Here is a 19,118-nt window from a genome sequence, read left to right as displayed (position 1 = left end):
GTAAAAAAGAAACTGGGGTGCCTGGCTGGCTCTGTTGGTAGAGCATGCAGCTCTTGATCTCAAGGGCATGAGTTCAAGCCCTATATTGCGTAGAGATTACTCAAAAAAAAGGGGGGGGGGGTAAACTGAAGTTAATAGTCATTCATTCAAATCAGCTCACCAAATTTTTATTTTGTGCTACTATATGCCACACATTGTTCTAGGCCCCGAGGATGCAACCGTTAACAGGAGGACAACAGTATTTGCTGTCTTTGCGAAGATGCCAGTAGGGACAGCAGATAGTAAACAAGTATAGACCCTGTTAGATGGTGACTGGGGACGAGGAGAAAAAACTAAAGCAGAGAAGGGGACTGGAAGTGCTGGATAAGAGGGAGGGAAGGCTTCATTGAGGAGGTGATTTTTTAGTCAAGCCCTAAAGGAAAGAAGCGAGCAAATCATGCTGTTGATCATCTGAGAGAACTTTCAAGGCAGAGAAATAGCAAGTGTAAAGCCCTGAAGTTGGAGGAACAGCAAGATGTAAGGAGAGCTGGGGGATAATAAGTGACATGAGAAAAGGAGTTAAAGTGGGAGCAGTCCAAATGATGACAGGCCCTTTAAGTCACCAAGAGGACCTTGGCTTTTCCTCAAAGAAAGATGGAAACCATTGGGAGCTTGGAGCAGAAGGGGGACATAATTTTTTGAGGCACTGTCCATATATTTCCTCTCTTAATTCTTAGAACACCCAGAGGTGATTATTGGCTCTTCTTCTTTAGAGGAGGAAATTGAGGCTTAGAGACATTAACTTACTCCCCCAAGGTCATACAACTAGTTACAAGGGGAGCCAGGATCAAGATCTCTTATCCACCTGACCCAAAAAACTACATTATTTGCTCTGCTTGTAGAGACCTGACTTTCTTACTAAGAAATAGAGACTAGACTTCTTTGTCTTGAGTCACAAAATGACCCAGGGAACCAAGGATCCACATCACCCAGAGGCTAATTACCAATCATGATGTCCCCTGTTCATACTTTTCCTTCTGAGGAGATGGTGCTTTCAGATAATCTCTGAAGGATAGGATACATGACTAAAAGCACTTGGGCCTGCCCAGAACTGACTTCCATCACCACTGGAGCTCCATTAGAATCATAATGGCCCCAGGTTTGCGCCATTATGATAAGCTAACCACAGTGTCAGGTATTGTGTAAAGAATGGCCCCCAAAAGATTTACACGCAAAATCTCTGGAACCTAAGAATGCTACCCTCTTCGGGAAAAAGGCTTTGTTGATGTGATAGAAATCAAGGATCTTGAGATAAATTATCCGGGATTATCTAGTTGGGCTCTAAATCCAAAGACACATGTTCTTGCAAGAGAAAGGCAGAGAGAGGTTTGAGACAGAAGAGGAAGAGTGCAGGTGAAGACAGGGGTAGGGATGGGAGTGATGCTGCCACAAGCCAAGGAGCACTGAGAGCCCCCAAAACTGGAAAAGGCAAGGGGGGGCAGTTCTTCTGCTGAGCCTGGAGAGCAAGTGTGGCCCTGCTGACACTCTTTCAGATTTCTGGTCTCCACATCTGAGACAGAATAGATTTCAGTTGTCTTAAGCCACCATGTTTGAGGTAATTTGTTAGAGCAGCTTTAGGAATCTAATATAAGTACTTACTAGTTAGCACCAAATTGTCTCCTGCAATATGCAGAGCAGGCCTTTTATTCCCAGTTTACAATAAGGACAATGAGGGTCCGCAAAGAATTGCTAGAAATGTCTGTTCCTGCCTCCAGGCTCCCATCTCCTTCAGAAAGCATTCCCCACCCTCACCGCCCCCTGCCCCACCTCAGTGCCCCGGGTCTATCCCCTGCTGACTGGATGTCTGGCCAATCAGGCTCTGTCTCTATCTCTCTCCATCTCTCTCTCTCTCTGTCTTTCTCTGTCTCCATCTCTCTCTCCAATCCACACTCAGGAATTATATTTAGCACTGAAGACTTGAGCTGAAACCAATCCCTTTTTAGTCAGGGCCAAGTGAGGCAAGACACTCCAGCTTTGGAGGACAGTGGGAAGCCATGGAAAAGGAAAAGTCTCTCTCTCTGGAGAGACCTGGGACAGAAGAGCATACTCAGAGAGAAGCAGATGAGGGACCATGTGGAGCCGGGAGGCTGGACACTGTAGCTAAGGATTTTGTAGGTCCAGGAGGGCCAGCTCCCCTCTGCCCTTCCCGGCAGAGCCTCTATCTATGCCTTGGAAAGAACTAGGGGAGGACCCCTTTTCCGCCCCTCCTGGACAACAGCCAGGACCCCAGGACCCCTGGGCAGGGCATGGACTATACAAATATACACCTCAGACCTGCTTTTGGCCTTTCACTCTCATGAGCTCCCCTACAGCCCAACCAGAATTCCCTATTGAACTTGACCAGGTCTTGCTGCATTTCTCTTCCTTGCAACCAGCAATCCCTGACCAGGACATAACGGCAAGTTGGCTCAAGGTCCCAGAGCTAATAAGCAAAAGAAGTCAAGTTCGAGACAAGGTCTGGCCAATTCCAAAGCCCGTCCTCTTAACTCTGCAGGACTCGTGATTAATGGGAAGGGGTTTGGACTTCTCCTGAATGTTAAAGTTTCTTAAGTGTCTTAAACATCAGTCATTTATTGCTTGCCATGTGCCAGATGCTGTTCTAAGTGATCCACATGTTTTAAAATTCATAATTGTTACGCTAAATGTGGGTAGTCACACATCAGCTGAAACTACCCTGTTTAAGACCTAGAGACTCATACTGCTTCCTTTTCTCCCTCTTTTGAAAATGAGGGTTTAAAAACATCTCAGTGAAGGATATCTAGTTTTCTCTCCATAAAATGAAAAACCAAATAATCAGAAATATTAGTCATGCAGAGACTTTCTTAATATAATTAGTGAAATCTTTGTCATCAGCTTGAACACGCTCAGACGAAATGTGAGCTTTGTTCTGCTTGAGCAAGAGAGAAATGGCCTGCTACAAAGTGGAGTTGTCCTAGACCTTTGGAAATACTACCAAACTCCTATTTTTGGAGACCAGAAGGAATGATGTAAAGCGTATTTTAGATCCCAATCAGTGTCCCTAAGACTCCAGAGGGAAAACCATAGAAACCAAAGAACACAAACTAGCATTGTTCCTTAGGTTTTATCAGAATGTCTTTTCCATAGGCCTCAAAGCAGACTCTGTTGACCTAGGCCTGTCTTTCCAGGCAACAAACAAATGCAAACCAGCATTTCATTTTGATCTGGGCTTCAGCAGACGAGTTTTAATTAGCTGGCCTTGCTCACAAAGGGTTGGGAGAATGCATGTGATACCCATCTGAAAACTCGCTAATATACATCATTCTTTATTTAAAAAATGCATGGCTTGCCCCATCACACCTCTGCAGCCCTCCCTCCCCACCAAAAAATAAACAACTAGCGTATCCTTTTGGAACAAATTCAGCTGCAGCATCAAAAGGAGGCTACAAGACTCTCCATTGTGCTCTTTTCATCTGACAAAATCATCTCTTAGCTAAAAGGAAAAAAGGGAAAAAAAAAAAAAAGAAAAAAGCCTGCAAGGACAACTAAAGACTTCTTTTTAATGGATCAAAATCAGCTTTTCCCAAACCAGTGCTGGGAAGGAACTATTCCAGGTGATGCTGAGAGATGCAGCAGGACAGAAAGTGTTCCACAGTAAAGTCCAGGAAGCAAGGGGGACCATAGGCCCCTGCTGGAGACTCCCACAGGACCCAGCACAGTAGAAGCCCCCATCCAATACATCATCTTCATGGCACATCCTACACGACAGTCACTTGCCAAACACCAGTTTGGGAAACTCCAACCGAAGTGTTTCTCCACACAGGGACAGGGACCAGCGAATGATCAGATTGCCTCTCTGCAACCTGCATGTATCACCACATGAGTTCCATCGGCGTGTGTGTCCCATACAACGAAATATGTGCCCACCCAGGCATCCACCAGGCATACATTTTTCATCTTTTCCCCGTAGCCTCAATACTTTTCTAGGCCTACCACATAAGAAACAAGCCAAATGGTCTCTTTCCAGTGATTCATAAAAACAATGCTTTGAAGTCACATCAGTGTATGCTTGTTGACGACGACAGCATCCCTTGAACTAGTCCTCCTGCTTCCACTCACTTTCAATCCTAATCCACTGGGGGACTAAGTGGATTGGGCAGAGGTCATTCTGGAACAGTTTCCATCATATTGCTTCTCTGCCCAAAGCCCACCCATGACTCCCTACGTGGCTTCTCCAGGCTTTACCTGGCCTAAAACTACCCTGGTGTCTCCCTCCCTTGATGCTCACTCATGCTCTACACTCTTAACCGGGGTTCTCAGCCTCGAGTCCAAGGATGGAATCCGCAGATCTGTGAACTTTGATGGGAAAAATCAGCATTTTTATTTTCACAACTGCTAGCTGAAATTTAGCATTTCCTGTGATCGTGACTGTAGGCAACAAATCACAGTAGTATGATCAGGACCTGTGACTCCCTCACTAGTGGAGATTATAAATATGTTCCTATGACAGTTGTCATCACTATCTTAAACTAAAGTTTATACATCAGACTTCAAAGTTACAGTAATTTTAGACTCATTGCTAGACTCTTGTCACCTGATGTGTTCACAAAGAAGCCCATATGTTTCTCTATCACTAATTTTATTTTTAAATACTTTGACATCTGTATTCTAATATAATTGGTTTCCTTTATAATTCCATGCATTTTACTTTAGGAACTTAAAATATTATTTTGACAAAGGGGTCGTAAGTCTACAGCAGGTTGCCAAAGGGGTCCAGGGCTCAGAAAAGATGAACTCCTATCTCAGTTCCTAAACACACCATTTTCTCTCTCTCCCTTTCTCTCTCTCTCTTTCCTTCTGTCTAGCTCTTTCTCCCTCTTCTCTCCTACAGTCTTTCACACATGATATTCCTTTTTCTTCAATACTCTTCTTCCCACTTCACCAAAACTTTCCTAGTCTGTCAATTCCTCATCTTTCAGAGCCAGCCATCACTTTACTTTCTCTAGGAATTCTTTCACGATAACAAAGTCTGGTCCAGCAACCCCCTATATGACCCCAAGCATTCTGAACACCTCCAACATAGCACCTACAATCATGGATTATGATTATTTACTTGAACATCTCTATGAGAACAAGGACCCAGCCTGTGCTGTTGATCCTTCTATTCCCTTCACCTTCCCTTCCCTTCTATTCACAGCACCTGGTACACGATAGCCATTCTCCATTTTTTGTCACATCAATGGAAGAGGTGCAGAGCTTTCTTTCCTATAACAAGGCATTTGTACAGCTATGGACAAAAGAGCTCCCACCAAACACTGACACTGACCTGAATTTCCGGTTTTCCATCAATATATACAGTGCTGTTGTTGACCATTTCCACGATGGCAACTCCAAGATTGCACCGAATCCCAAAAGAAATGCAGAATCCCAGCCCACTCATAATGGCAATGATGTAACGCTTGGGGATGCCACAGCAGTGGCAGTTGCAGAGTGGTGACCTCTGCCTGGAAGTCAGTACTGGCCTTCCTTCTTCATTCAGCTCAGTGCTATCTTCTTCCTCGTTGGTCCCATCGATTTTTCTAGAGTGGAAGAAAAATGGTCAAAGAAGAAAGGCCAGGATTCGAGAAAAAGGGGAGTATACTAGGCAAAAAGAAAAGATCTACCAAAGAAGAAAAAGGGAAACCCAAAGTAGGATGCAGCCTGCATTTTTAAAAGGTGTTATGGTCATTAAAGCAAATAATAATGGCTAAAATTACTGATATTCTGGATATTGGGTTGTACTTTTATAGGCATTAGGTCATTTAAAGCTCACAACTACTCCATGACATAGATGGTGCTATCTTGCCATTATATGGATCAGGGAACTAAGTCCATTGAGTGGGATGCAAGTCCAAGTCTTAGTCTGTATCCTAAACAATATGCTTTACTGAATTTCCTGCTGGAAGAGTATTGACAGACCATCCACAGTGCATGACCGAGCTAACAATTGCACTTGACCTTGATTTTAGTGTCACCCGAAGCTTGTTAAAAAGATATACAGTAGCAAATCAATCCATTTGTGGATTCTTTTCTTCCTCTTTATCTAAATCTTAATAAAAGGTAGAAGCAGGGGAGCACATTTTCCATCACAGTATATACCCAGGTGGTGGTATATCCTTTGTTTCCAGGTGGTTCTTCTAAGGAGGTGATCTGATCCTCTGGAATCTGTTAACCAGATGCCAGGATTTTTCATTGACTTCTATCCGTTCATATTATGGTGTGTCAATTACAGTGAATTTGCCCTTTTCTTTAAAAAATAAAAAGGAGAAGCCCTTGGGTGGCTCAATGGTTGAGTGTCTGCTTTCAGCTCAGGTCATGATCCCAGGGTCCTGGGATCGAGTCCCATGTCGGGCTCCCCGCAGGGAGCCTGCTTCTCCCTCTGCCCATGTCTCTGACTCTCTCTGTGTTCTCTCATGAATAAATAAATAAAATATTTATAAATAAATAAATAAATAAATAAATAAATAAATAAATAAATAAATAAGAATTGGGCAAACTGGACACTATGTCAATTAGAAAGCGAGGTATTTGCATCTTCTCACATATTGTAACCCTTTTGAGGATTTCCTATGGCCCAATTAAGGTCCAAGTTTTTGTAAAAATCAGGAAAGCTTGTAAATTTTCATGAATATTGAATTCAGTAATAAATGGCTAATACAATAATTAAGAGAATAGATTGAAACACGAATAATCTGCCTATCAATCCATAGAGAATATGATTTTGATAGCTTCTTAAGACTCAAGCAAAATCAAGTTTAAAGTATGTGTATAGAGAAAAAAGTATACTAGATTCAATCCAGTCCATCAAATATTTATTGAGTGCACACTGTGTGTCAGACACTGTGCCAAGTGTTGGGGAGCAATAAAGAATGTGACATGTTCTCTGCCCTTCTGCAGCTCTTAGCTAGTGAGGACGAAAGACGAGGAGCCATGATTACTAGACGATGCAAATTTTGTTGAAATCAAAGCGGGGAGCAATGACAAAACAAGGGAAGGAGCTTTCAATTTTAACTGAGCTCAGAGTGCTGGCTTAGTACATGGACGAGCGCGCTGCAATAACCAGAAGAGAACTGCAACAACGTCTCAACGTACCCACCTACCTACCTGCATTTATGCTGATGCTCTCTAGGTTTTCTCTGGTAATCATCCAAGCTTCTACCCAAAGCCAACCTCTCACCCTGGGCACCAGATCTCACTTCCTCTCATCTACTCAAGGATATTGTTCCAGAAATTCCCACTCCCAGAACTCACCAATTATTTTCTCCCCTTTACTAGATCATCCCTACTGTCTACAAATATGTTTATTTCTCCCACATCAAAATATAAAATAAAAATACTTTCTCCTCCAGCTACCCCCATTCTCATCTTCTTTTTTTTTTTTTTAGAAAAATCGGACATCACTATCTTCAATTCCCCACCTCCCATTGTCTCTTGTGCCCATTCCAACCGGGTATCCCCCAACCTCTCCACCAAAACTCCTCTTTTTAAGATCATCAATGCCTTCCTTTGGCTCAATGTCATCATAGGTCCTCATATAGTCAGCCTATCAGTAGACTTAATGCAACTGATCACTCTTTCTTCCTTTTTTTTTTCTCCCTAGAAACTACACTAATGTGCTCATCCTCCTAATTCTCTGACCACTCCTTCTGTTTTGTCTCTTAAGCTTATTCTCTACTTCCTTGACCTGTAAACCTTATGATGCCCAGGACTCAGCTCACAGATCTCTTTTGTTTTCCATCTACACTCTGTAGGTGATCTTATCCCATCTGTAGGTTTTCAATACCATGCATATGCTGACAGATTCCGATTTTCATATATAGACTTATTTGACATCTCCTTGGACACATAATCAGCATATCAAACTTAACATTTTCAGACTAAGTTTCCCTAAAAAAAAATTAATTCCTGAAATCTTTCCCATCCCAAGTAATAATAATTTTGTTCCTCTGGTTGCTCAGGCAAAAATCTTGAAGCCATCCTGGATGCTTCGTTTCTTCTCCACCCTAAACCCAAACCCTAGCTTCTAAGCCAGTGTGACTTAGTTTGAATTTTTACTCTTCCACTTACTTAGCTGTGTGACTTTGGCCTACTTAACCTCTATGGACTTCTGTTTCTTCATTTGTAACCTAGGAATTATAAAAATAGTTTCTTCTTTGTGAGGTTCTTCTTAGGATAATCTTAAGTGGATATTATATTTAGACCATTTAGAACAGAACTTAACACACATAAAAAAAATCAATATATATCAGCTACCTTTATTACATTAATACCCACCATCATTTAATGAGTCCATGCTGCTAGACTGAGCACTGATGCCATGTATTACCACTTATATTGAAGGCCAAGAATCATTTGAGTCACAGGACCATTTATAATGTGCAGCTCCAGTGGTCGCCATGAATTTTCTGGCATCAGAATATATATAATCTGTAGAGCATGGAAAATTGATGCTCTAATTTTGACATCCCATCACAACAGTACTAGTAGTACTGGCTAAAACATAATAAATTATAACTACACTAATAGTTGTATAAAGCCAATTCAGTTCTCTCTTACCATTTCATATAATGACTTCATTATGGTTAAAACAGCTCAGGAATATATCGGAAACCTAATATTTCCATTTGACACAAATATAACTATACTCCAGAAAGGAAGAGTGAATTGGCCAAGACCACACAGCCAGAAGAGGGTAAAGGCAAGGTTAGAAGGCTTTCTTTTGACTATCAGGTCTACTGGTTCCCTCTCAGGTGTGCTTCCTAGCTCACTGGGCTGTGTTTTGTCTCAGCGATCATCCCGTCACCTTGCCATCTGCCTTCTGTTATTTTTTGGCCCTTGACCCAGACACTGTGGACAACCCAGTAGAGGAAAGAATTTAAGAGAATGGACTCTGGAATGAGAGAGGCTGAGTGCTATCTCTCCCATGTGGAAGCTCCATGACTTTGGCCAAGCCACTTGACCTCTCTAAGCAGCAATATGCTAGTATTAGCTTGCCAGGGCTGCCATAACAAAATACCACACAGTGAGTGGCTCAAACAACATAACTTTACTTTTTCACAATTCTGGAGGCCAGAACTCCAAGATCAAGGTGTTGGCAGGATTGGTTCCTTCTGAGCCCTCTCTCCTTGGCCTATAGATGGCCGTCATCAAAACCATAATAGACTCTTAATCATAGCAAACAAACTGAGGGTCACTGGAGGGGAGGGCGGTGGAGGGATGGGGTAACTGGGTGATGGGCATTAAGGAGGGCATGTGATGGAATGAGCACTGGGTGTTACATAAGACTGATGAATCACTGACCTCTACCTCTGAAACCAATAATAATATACTATATGTTAATTAATTGAATTTAATTTTAAAATTTTGGGGGCAGCCCCGGTGGCACAGTGGTTTAGCGCCACCTGCCGCCCAGGGTGTGATCCTGGAGACCTGGGATGGAGTCCCACGTCCGGCTCCCTGCGTGGAGCCTGCTTCTCCCTCTGCCTGTGTCTCTGCCTCTCTCTCTGTGTTTCTCATGAATAGATTAATAAAATCTTTTTTTTTTAATTTTTAAAGATGGCTGTCTTCACAACACCTTCCCTCAGCATATTTCTGTGTCCAAATTTCCTTCTTTTATAATAACACCTGTCATTTGGGTTAGCATCCACCTTAAAGACCACATTTTAACTTAATCGCCTCTTTTTTGTTGCTTATTTGATTAATTTTTATATTCTTTTATTTTTTGTTTAATCTCTGCATTCTTTTATTTTTTATTAACTTTTTAATTTTAATTCCAGTATAGTTAACATATGGTGTTATTATATTAGTTTCAGGTGTACCATATAGTGATTCAACAATTCTGTACATCACCCAGTGCCCATCGTGTTAACTGTACGCCTTAATCTCCATCATCTATTTCACGTACCTGCCTACCCTCTCTGGTAAACATCAGTTTGTTTTCTATAGTTGAGAGTCTCTCTGTTTTTCAATTACCTCCTTAAAGAACCTATCTCCAAATACAGTCATATTCTGAGGCACTGGTGGTTAGCATGTCAACATCTGAATTTGGGGCAACACAATTCAGTTATATAACAACCCCCGTCTCTAAAATGGGCTGATTGGGCACCTGGGTGGCTCAGTTGGTTAAGCACCTGCCTTTGGCTCTGGTCATGACCCCGGGTCCTGGTCCCATGTTGGGCTCCCTGCTCAGCGGTGAGTTTGGTTCTCCCTCGACTCCTCCCCTCATTCATACTCTCTCTCTCAATCTCTCCCTCAAATGAATAAATAAAATCATTTTGTAAAAAATTTTAAAATGGACCAATAATCATAGCTATCTCATAATGTTGTTTTAATGATTAAATGATATGACGCATGTAAATTATTTAGCACAGTGCTTGGTACCTAAAAGAGCTTTTTATTGCTAAATGGTAAATACTACTATTATTACTATTAATACAATGGTTACAAGTCATAAACTCAGCATCTCTCTGTAATCATGCAGAAGTTTGGATGAAGAGTAATACAGACTAACGTTTTCAGGCACCAAGGAGCCTCGGAGAGCTTAATTAAAGTCGGCCTACAACAGTGTGCTCTGAATGCACCCCGCCTTGGGCCTGAAGACTGCCTTCCCTCAGGCTGCCCCCCACAAGCACTGAGCACAGCAGGGGTGGAAGGCAGGCCCTTTCCTGCAAGAGGCAACTGGCCTTGCAAAACCTCCCAGTACTGGGGTGCAGTCTGCGGCTTTTCCTCCCAAAACCTTCCTGCCCTTTCTCCTACACAGATAGCAGTGACGTCCAAACACTCTCCCCTCGGCTCGTTCCCTGTCTGCTCTCAATAAATCTCTTGGGCACGTGTTCCTGTCTTCTTAGAGGACCTGAACCAGCACAAGCACCTGTGTGTGCATGATGCTGTCAGAGACACCCTGTTTCCAGAGGAAGGGCACGACTGTATGGGAGGCAGAGAGAGAGATTAGTGGGATCTAGGGGAAGATAGGCCCCAAGGAAGGCGTGTGTGGGCTCCCCAGGTAGCAGGCCCTATAGCTATGGGACCTTGAACCACCCTCCCTCGAGCTGGAGATGGGATGTGGGGAGCGATGGAGAGGAGGGCTGGGCGCTCGGCCCCAGTTTCCCTTGCCTAAAGTGCTTGCAGAGTCCGCCTACTTCAAGCCACCAGACCCGCACAGACATGGATCCACCACCAGAGGGAGGGACCTCCTGAGGTGTTGCTGTGTCCCTCGCACACCCTGGTTATGGCAGGGGGGGACCCACATCAACTAAAAGCTCGTTTCAACCAGGCTGGGCCCTCAGGGACAGATTGGGTTTGTTTTGTTTTGTTTTGTTTTGTTTTGTTTTGTTTTGTTTTGTTTTTAAGACTTTATTTATTTGAGAGAGAGAATGAGAGAGCACAAGCAGGGAAAGAGGGAGAAGCAGGCTCCCCACTGAGCCGGGAGCTCCATGCGGCCTCGATCCCAGGATCCCTGGACCGTGACCTGAGCGGAAGGCAGACGCTCAACACCTGAGCCCCCCAGGCGCCCCCGATTTCTACCTCTTTTTTTTTTTTTTTTAAGCAGTATACTAGAGCAACATTTCTCGTGTAGCCCAGCTCAGAGAGGAAGGTTTTTCAACCACGTTGGGCGTGGACCTAAGAGGCCAGGCTCGGCCAGGCTCCACCAGGCTCGGGGAAGCCCGGCTTGAGGCCTCCGAGGCGCCGAGCGGCCCTCGCGGCGCCCCAGGTCCTCGCGCAGTGGCGGGTCCCAGAGCAGCCTCCCCACCAGGGAGGGGCGGTTCGCAGACGCCGGGTCGGGCGACAGCGTCCCTGGTGGCGCCTGAGGACCGGGCACCTTCCACGCCCTAGTCCTTGGCTTTCACCAGCGCGGTAGGTGTTGAGTGAATGCGGGCCCCTCCGAGAAGGTGCGCGTGGTGAGCGAGGGAGGCGGGAGAGTCTCGCCTCATCTTCAGCCTCGTCTTCAGCTCCGCGCGGCGGGGAGCGGGGGCGCGGCCGACCCCTACCGGCTGGAGGGGCCCTGCTGGAGCCGCGCTGCACGCCCCGCCGCGGGGCGCCCGCCAGGCACTGCCCGGAGCAAGTGTGTTTGCTTGTTCCTTTGTTTTTCTAAAGAGGGTTGGGGTCCTCTGGAGGAGAAGAAACTCTTTCTTAAGAAGTAGCGGCTGGGGATCCCTGGGTGGCGCAGCGGTTTGGCGCCTGCCTTTGGCCCAGGGCGCGATCCTGGAGACCCGGGATCGAATCCCACGTCGGGCTCCCGGTGGATGGAGCCTGCTTCTCCCTCTGCCTGTGTCTCTGCCTCTCTCTCTCTCTCTGTGTGACTATCATAAGAAAGAAAGAAAGAAAGAAAGAAAGAAAGAAAGAAAGGAAAGAAAAAAAGAAAAGAAATGTCTGCCAAGTGGCCCGGTCTCTGGCACCTGGTTATGGCTTCTGACTTCCCTTCCAGAAGAGTCCCCTTTACTCCAGAATGGTTTTTACGCCATCATTGAGTGGCGTCTCTACAGGAAGAAGCAAGGGAACTGAAGGATACGGACCACCTTCCACACAGGTGCTGCGAGAGGCACATATTTACACACAGATAATCTCTCTTCACCCTCAGAACAGTCTTGAGAGGTAGGATTTACCCCTCTCTTCAGCTTGGGGGACTCAGTACATATCAACAACCTGCCCAAGAGCCACCTAGCTACAGCCCACATTTGATGTCGAGCCTGCTCCTGCCCGTGCGCCACAGGACCCAACCAGAAGGCACCTTCCAAATATCAGGTGCTCCACCTAGGCAGACATTTTCAAAGGTTCTGGAGAAGGAAAATTGAAGAAGGACTGAGGGAACAGATGTGCCCTAGAATCAGACAGTCCTGCATCAGATGCTCAGTCTGGCATTTATTAGCTGCGTAATGACGTAAAGTATATAAATAAGGCTCTTCACATCATTCCTAGCACTTGATAAATAATCAATACATGGTAACTTTTAAAGAAGGGGGGTTACTTAAAATCTGACTCCTAGAGGGTTTGGGGATTTAAGATACAATCTCATCAGTGCAGCTCTCAAGACCTCAAATTCAAAAAGATCTCAATAAAACCCAACTCCTACCCTATCAATCCTGGGATACTATCTATATTTTTTTTGTAATTTTTAAAACCAGTATCTCCTCTTCCAGTAGGCTATATGATAAGTTCAAAGTCAGGAACCAAGTATCCCAGCACCTAGCACAGTCACACCGATTTTGAAGTGTTAACCTGTTTTTATTTTCCTCCTGGTGACTCTATCCTTTCCTGTCCCCTCATTCAAGCAGAGTCAATGCTTATCACCTCATCAGGGAATGATAAGGTGGACAATGAGAAAAAAATAAAAGAAAATAAAAATATTTGGTCTCTGTGACTTTTTTTATCCCAAAAACCTGAGCTACAGGTGACAAACTGACAGCTCAAAGGCCAGTCGGGCCCACAGACATGTCTTGTCTGTATGGTTTGGTGCACACGTGTGTGTGTGTGTGTGTGTGTGTGTGTGGTTTTTTAGAATTTGGATTGATTTCCAGAGTTTAAAAATCAGGAGAGTGCTTCCAAATAAAAATAAAAAGATATGTTCAGGTCCTAAACTCTGATAGCTGTAAATATGACTTGATTTAGAAATAGGGTCTCTGCATATGTCATTAAGACAAGGTCCTGCGGGATGAGGGTGGGTGTGTATCCAATGACCGGTGTTCCTGTAAAAAGAGGGGAATTTGAACACAGACACAGAAGCTCGGGAAGGAAAGCCGTGTGACAAGAGAGGCAAAGACTAGAGTGACCGTGCGGGTCTCCACGCCAAGGAGTGCCAAGGGTTACCAGCAGCCACCAGCGGCAAGCAAGAGGCCAAGATAAATCCTCCTTCAGAGCCTCACAGGGAGCGTGGTCCCACCAACCCACTGATTTTGGACTTCTGGCCTCCAGAATGGTGAGAGAATAAAAAGACATCAGCCGTGACATTTGTGGTACTTGGTTGACACCGAATTAGGAAAAAAATAATGCAAGGGGCACATGACACAGGGTTTAACATCCTGGCAAAGGCCAAAAAAAGCCTTTTAATGGGCTATTCATGTGGCCCTCAGAAGCTCAAAGTAGGGACGCCAAGAGGAGCCTGACAACCTCTCTTTAAAAAAAAAAAATAATAATTGTGTACTGATTTCTAATCATTATTGCATTGTGGGCAGAGATTAGCCACTACGGTGTTTAAAAAAAAAAAAAATGACTCAAGCGTTTCTGGTGGGTGGGTAATTGAGCAGAGCCCATCACTGAAGGAGATCGGACTGTCCCTGACTTTTGCCTTTCACCTTGACCTTGAGGGACTTCCCGCTCTGAATAAGAAGCTAAAGGTGGGGACCTGGAGGAGTCAGGTCATGATTTAATCAGCACGTCCAATGTTGTTCCTCTTGCCTCTCATACTCATGTCAAGGGCAGGATAACCAAGGCTGTAAGAATATTCTTCTTTGGGTTCAGGGGCTCGCTTCCTCTCCCCGCCTTCACTGTCCAATAAACCTAAAGTAAAGGCCTATTTCATTGTTTTAGTAACTGTTATAACGGACCATTTGGATGAATTCCTGAGGATTAGGTTCGCTCTCTTCTACTCCTCTAGCTAAGATGTTGAGGTCCGTGATCTGGAATACAAAAATTCATGACACACTTTCAACATTAACCATTGAGAATCATTCAGTAAGTAGATGTCCCTTTAACTTTTTCCATTTTTCAAGAAAGATGCCAGACCTGTTACGGCAGATCATAGGAAAAAAGGATCAATAGGCTCAAAGAAAGTAGACACGCTCTGTAGATTTACTAGATGGGGCGGATCACCCCATGGGCTAAGTGCACCCTCGGGCAGCCTGAGGGACCACAGGCCCTTCACAGGGCAGCAGGAGCAGGACAGCCTGTCCCCCCACAGGCCTCACACGGTGGCAGGAGCTGCCAGAGCCAGAGGACGGACTGGGCGGCTGGGGAGGTGGTGGGCAGCACTTTAAGGTCAAGGACAAGGGCGAGCAGGTCACAGTGGTATTTGGAGAACCTGACTGAGAGGAGCTGCCAGACGTGAGGCTGAGCACCGAGCAGGGACAAGAGTGGGACACGCAGGGACCCCTTCAGGGTGCTCGTGGACACGCAGCACAGAGCCACCCCTCCGCAGCTGATGTATACAGCAGGCCCGGCTGGTGGATGGTGGTCACCCTCTGCTCTCCCCAGGCGGTTCTGGGGCACTGGCTGTGCAGGAACTGGGGGACAGACATAGAGGCGGTGCGGGGTGTTCCTCACCAAGCCTCTTACCCCCAGCCCCACGTCCAATGCCCGGCCCTATCCTCAAGGGACCCACTCGGCTCTTGGGGGCAAATTGTGTATGTCACACTCCTTGCACCCAGAAAGGGTAGCATTTCATCCCACCTGGGGCTGCCTCACTGCCCCCTCCCTGTGTGAGTCAGCCTTGCCCCCCATGGCTCGCGCTATCCCGATGAGCAACACCAAAGACCGAGACACTCAATTCATGGCAAAACAGGTACAGCAGGAGACACACAACGACAGAACCCATGGGTCCTGCCTTAGGCTGCCCCGTGGAGAAGCTGGTGGCCCGGGGGACCTAGGGGACTCCATGGTGGAGGGTCCACCTTCCACTCAGGGCATGACCCTGGAGTCCCGGGATCAAGTCCCACATCGAGCTCCCCACAGGGAGCCTGCTTCTCCCTCTGCATGTGTCTCTGATCCTCTCTCTGCATCTCTCATGAATAAATAAATAAAATCTTTTAAAATTTTTTTAAAAATTTAAAAATAAATAAAAATAAAATGGTAACTACAACAGTCCCCACCCCATAGGGCTTAATAGAATTAAGTGTGTTTGCGGTGCCTAGAACAGATAACGTGTGCCAGTGTGATTTGATGACCCTATGGTGTCGTGTAAGTTGAACAAACCTGCGTGCCAATTTCTAGATAGCAACTTCCCGATGTAATGCCTTCTGCATCAGATGTCCCATTAGTAGACTATCCATGAGAATAGTCTTGCTTCCTACACCTCTGAACTATTGCTGTACTTTTAGCCAATAAAATTGTTCAGCTGCTTTTTTTTTTTTTAATCAATGACCCTTCTCCAGGAATGATGCCTGACCGTCATCAGCCCCAAGCGCTAACTTCAGATGTTTCTTATGCACTTGTCACTCCCCCGACCACGAGGAGCCCTCAATACTTAAAAAGCACCCCAACAGAAGGGCCTGGGTGGCTCATTCCGTTAGGCATCCAGCTCCTGGTTTCCACTAAGGTCAGGATCTCAGGGTCATGAGACTGAGCCCCATGTTGGGTTCCACATGAAGCTGGGAGCCTGCTTGAGATTCTCTCTCTCACTCCTTTCCCTCCCCCTCTGCACCTCTCCCCCACCTCATACACACGCCCATGCTGTCTCTCAAATAAATAATTTTGTGACCAAAGCACCCCAAGAATTCCGTTTAGATGTTTTTGGTAAAAAAAAAAAAAAAATCAGCAAGGGGAGGGACTGTTCATTACAGATCTGGCCCTGAGTGAGGCACTTTATGTATAAAAATCTTACAGACAAGGTGAATACCAAGCATGCGGCAGACTTGGTCTCGCTAGAGGAGCCCTATTCTGGAGCTCGGCTCGAAGACCCCCAGAGCTTAGGGTCAACTTGGATTGCTGGTTAACTATGCCTTTTTTTTTTTTTAAACCTTCCTCTGCCAATAATTTCCTTCTAGGATCACTGAAAGAAGGGGTTTGAGTTTGGCTTTGTTTTTTCCCAAGTCATCTACCATTAAGACACATGCATTTAGTGTCTTCTGCATCTCAAGCTCTGTTAGCGATTTTTCTATTGTGTTGGGATTTACTTCCAAGGAAACCATTCAGAATCTTAAACACATAACTCAGTTTTGGGTTGAGGTCGTACAACTTGGAAATCACACATTTGGTCATATGTCAAAGCAAACCGATCTGGCAAACAAAAGATTATCTTTGAGTGGGTCATCTAATCACACATCACAAAACTGGCTCTTAGGATAAGTCTCTTACCAAAGACAGTGACTCCATTTCAAAAAAGCAAGTCCACCTAATGTCGGAAAGAAAATTTCTAAGTGCTTCCTTGTCAAATATGATATAAACTAAGGCACAGAGTTTGGTGATTATAAAGGTGATTATGGTCAACTATAGTCCAAAGTCATGGTTTTTGTTCTTGACTTTGTCAGAGTCCTTTGTCATCATATCTGAATATGCCAATCAGACCATTGTGGTGTCCTTTTTTGTTTTTAATCAAATGAACGCCACCACAGGAAGATGGACATTCCCCAGGGAGTGCGCAACACAAAACCCAAACATTCTTAAAAGAAAAGGTCATTATCATCATTTCCTATGTTTGGCTGGTTTGTCCTGCTGTCAACTAGGTTTTTATCCATACATGATAATTCAGTGTAGGTCTAATTGAAATCTTTGTGTTTTTAGCTTTTACATTAATGAAGGGCCGAACCCAGTTCTCTTACTATGAAAGCTCATCAAGAGTGATACAGTGGAAATTTGACCCCGAAAGGAGCCCCTATGTTGGAAAACCCCAAAGAATGGAATGAATCTCTGTGTGCCAAGAAATAGTCCTCTGCAGGCTAAAGTTTTTTAATGTAAGGGATAACATATAAAAGTTCAAAGCCATTTTCATTCATCAGGATTAGTAATAGTCATTCAAATATATAAAAATATTACCAAGAGTATTTTTCACATTTATCTACATCAGAGGGTTTAAAGAAGTCATCTTACCTCGTACGTAAGGACTGCTTATTAATTCATCTCTAAAACCTAGAAAGGCTGTGTCTATTTTTAAAAAATCACAAATTAAAATGTCATAGCAATTCATTCATTTATGGCAAACCCTCCTTCCAATAATAATGTATTTTACTTTTAAAAAAGATTTATTTTTTGGTTTGGACAAAAACATTCACTTTAATGATAATACATAATATCTTCCCACTATAGCCATGTAAAGTTTTTTTTTTTTACCTAAATATAAATTTTTAAAGATACTTTCTTCAAACTATTGTGTAACTATTCTTTTCTTTCAAAACCACACAGTCAGCAACCACTGTATATAGTTTATAGAGCAAACCAAACACATATATCTAATTTTCACTTAGAGTGAAACATTAAGTATTATTTCAACTAAAAGCATAGCCATGTACCAGGGGTTCCTGATTTTGTCATTAGTACTGAATTAACAGGGACTATTTTCTTCCTCTGTCTTTTCTTATTCAAAGCCAAACACACAATATGCAGTATCACCATCTCCAGTAAGTACTAATACTGCTGTATAAGCACAGTGCCTGTCTTGCTATTTTCCTAATTCAACCCTATACTTTCGATGGATCTTTGTTCTTTCTTCCAGACACAGTGTATTGGAGCTGAAGGGGCTCCAGCAGCCGTGTAATCTGACCTACCCTCTCTTTTAGAAAAAAAAAAAAAAAATGTGGCTTTTAAAATATGAAACAAAGTCTTTCAAACATTGGTGATATGAAACTACTCAGAAATAAACCTTAAGTTTGCATTCAAACTTTACCTTTGTAAAATCCCCAAGGAATCTCCCACGGCGTTCTTCACTCCTTCCTTTCCAGGTTTCAGGATTTTTTCCTTGAAGGTATCAAATGCTTTAAAAGGCATTTTGAAAAGGTGAGAGGGCCCTCCAGGAGCTGGTCAAGTCTCAGAAACTGTCATCCTTTCTCATCTGCAGCCTGGGGACCGCTCTGCCTTCCTCCTCGATGAGCACCCCGAAGTCAGATCTCATGAAGGTAACTGCTTAAATCAGTGAGGAGCCCAGAGCCAGCCCAGATCTTCCTAGAGGAGCCGACCCACCCTCCTTTAAGCCACCGCCCCCCCTCCCCCGCCCCCCAGAGGCCAAGGAGCGCGCACTGGGAGTTCGCGCCGGGAGCCCGGGCTCCGCAGCAGCCTGTGGCTCCGGCGCCGCAGCCACGCTCAGGCTCGGCCGCCCGGCTCCCTGCCTGGGGCGCAGCTGGAGAGGCCGCGGTTCCAGCCCCGGGCGTCCTGAGCCCCGCAGCAGCCTCCGCGGCCTCTCCCCAGCCTCCCCTGCTGCCTCTGGCCGCACCCCCTCCCGC

General features: G+C 44.8%; 1 protein-coding gene across 3 annotated transcripts in view; it reads right to left on the bottom strand.

The window, feature by feature from the left end:
• SLC17A8 (solute carrier family 17 member 8) overlaps nt 1–19,118 on the bottom strand; it is a 55,464-nt gene that overhangs the window by 25,306 nt on the left and 11,040 nt on the right. For 2 of the 3 annotated variants that reach the window (XM_025438721.3, XM_025438722.3), the window contains exons 1-2: nt 18,566–18,835; nt 5,324–5,576 (exon numbers count right to left, since the gene is read on the bottom strand). In XM_025438721.3, coding sequence (XP_025294506.1) covers nt 5,324–5,576; nt 18,566–18,666 — 354 coding nt within the window. In that variant the 5' untranslated portion in view covers nt 18,667–18,835. Of the gene's footprint in view, nt 1–5,323; nt 5,577–18,565; nt 18,836–19,118 lie in introns of those variants that run through there. The other variant, XM_025438723.3, reaches the window with a different exon arrangement.

This window comes from Canis lupus, chromosome 15 (genome assembly GCF_003254725.2).
Source record: "Canis lupus dingo isolate Sandy chromosome 15, ASM325472v2, whole genome shotgun sequence".
Classification (NCBI taxonomy): Eukaryota; Metazoa; Chordata; class Mammalia; order Carnivora; family Canidae; genus Canis; species Canis lupus.
This window is presented reverse-complemented; position numbering and strand designations above follow the sequence as displayed.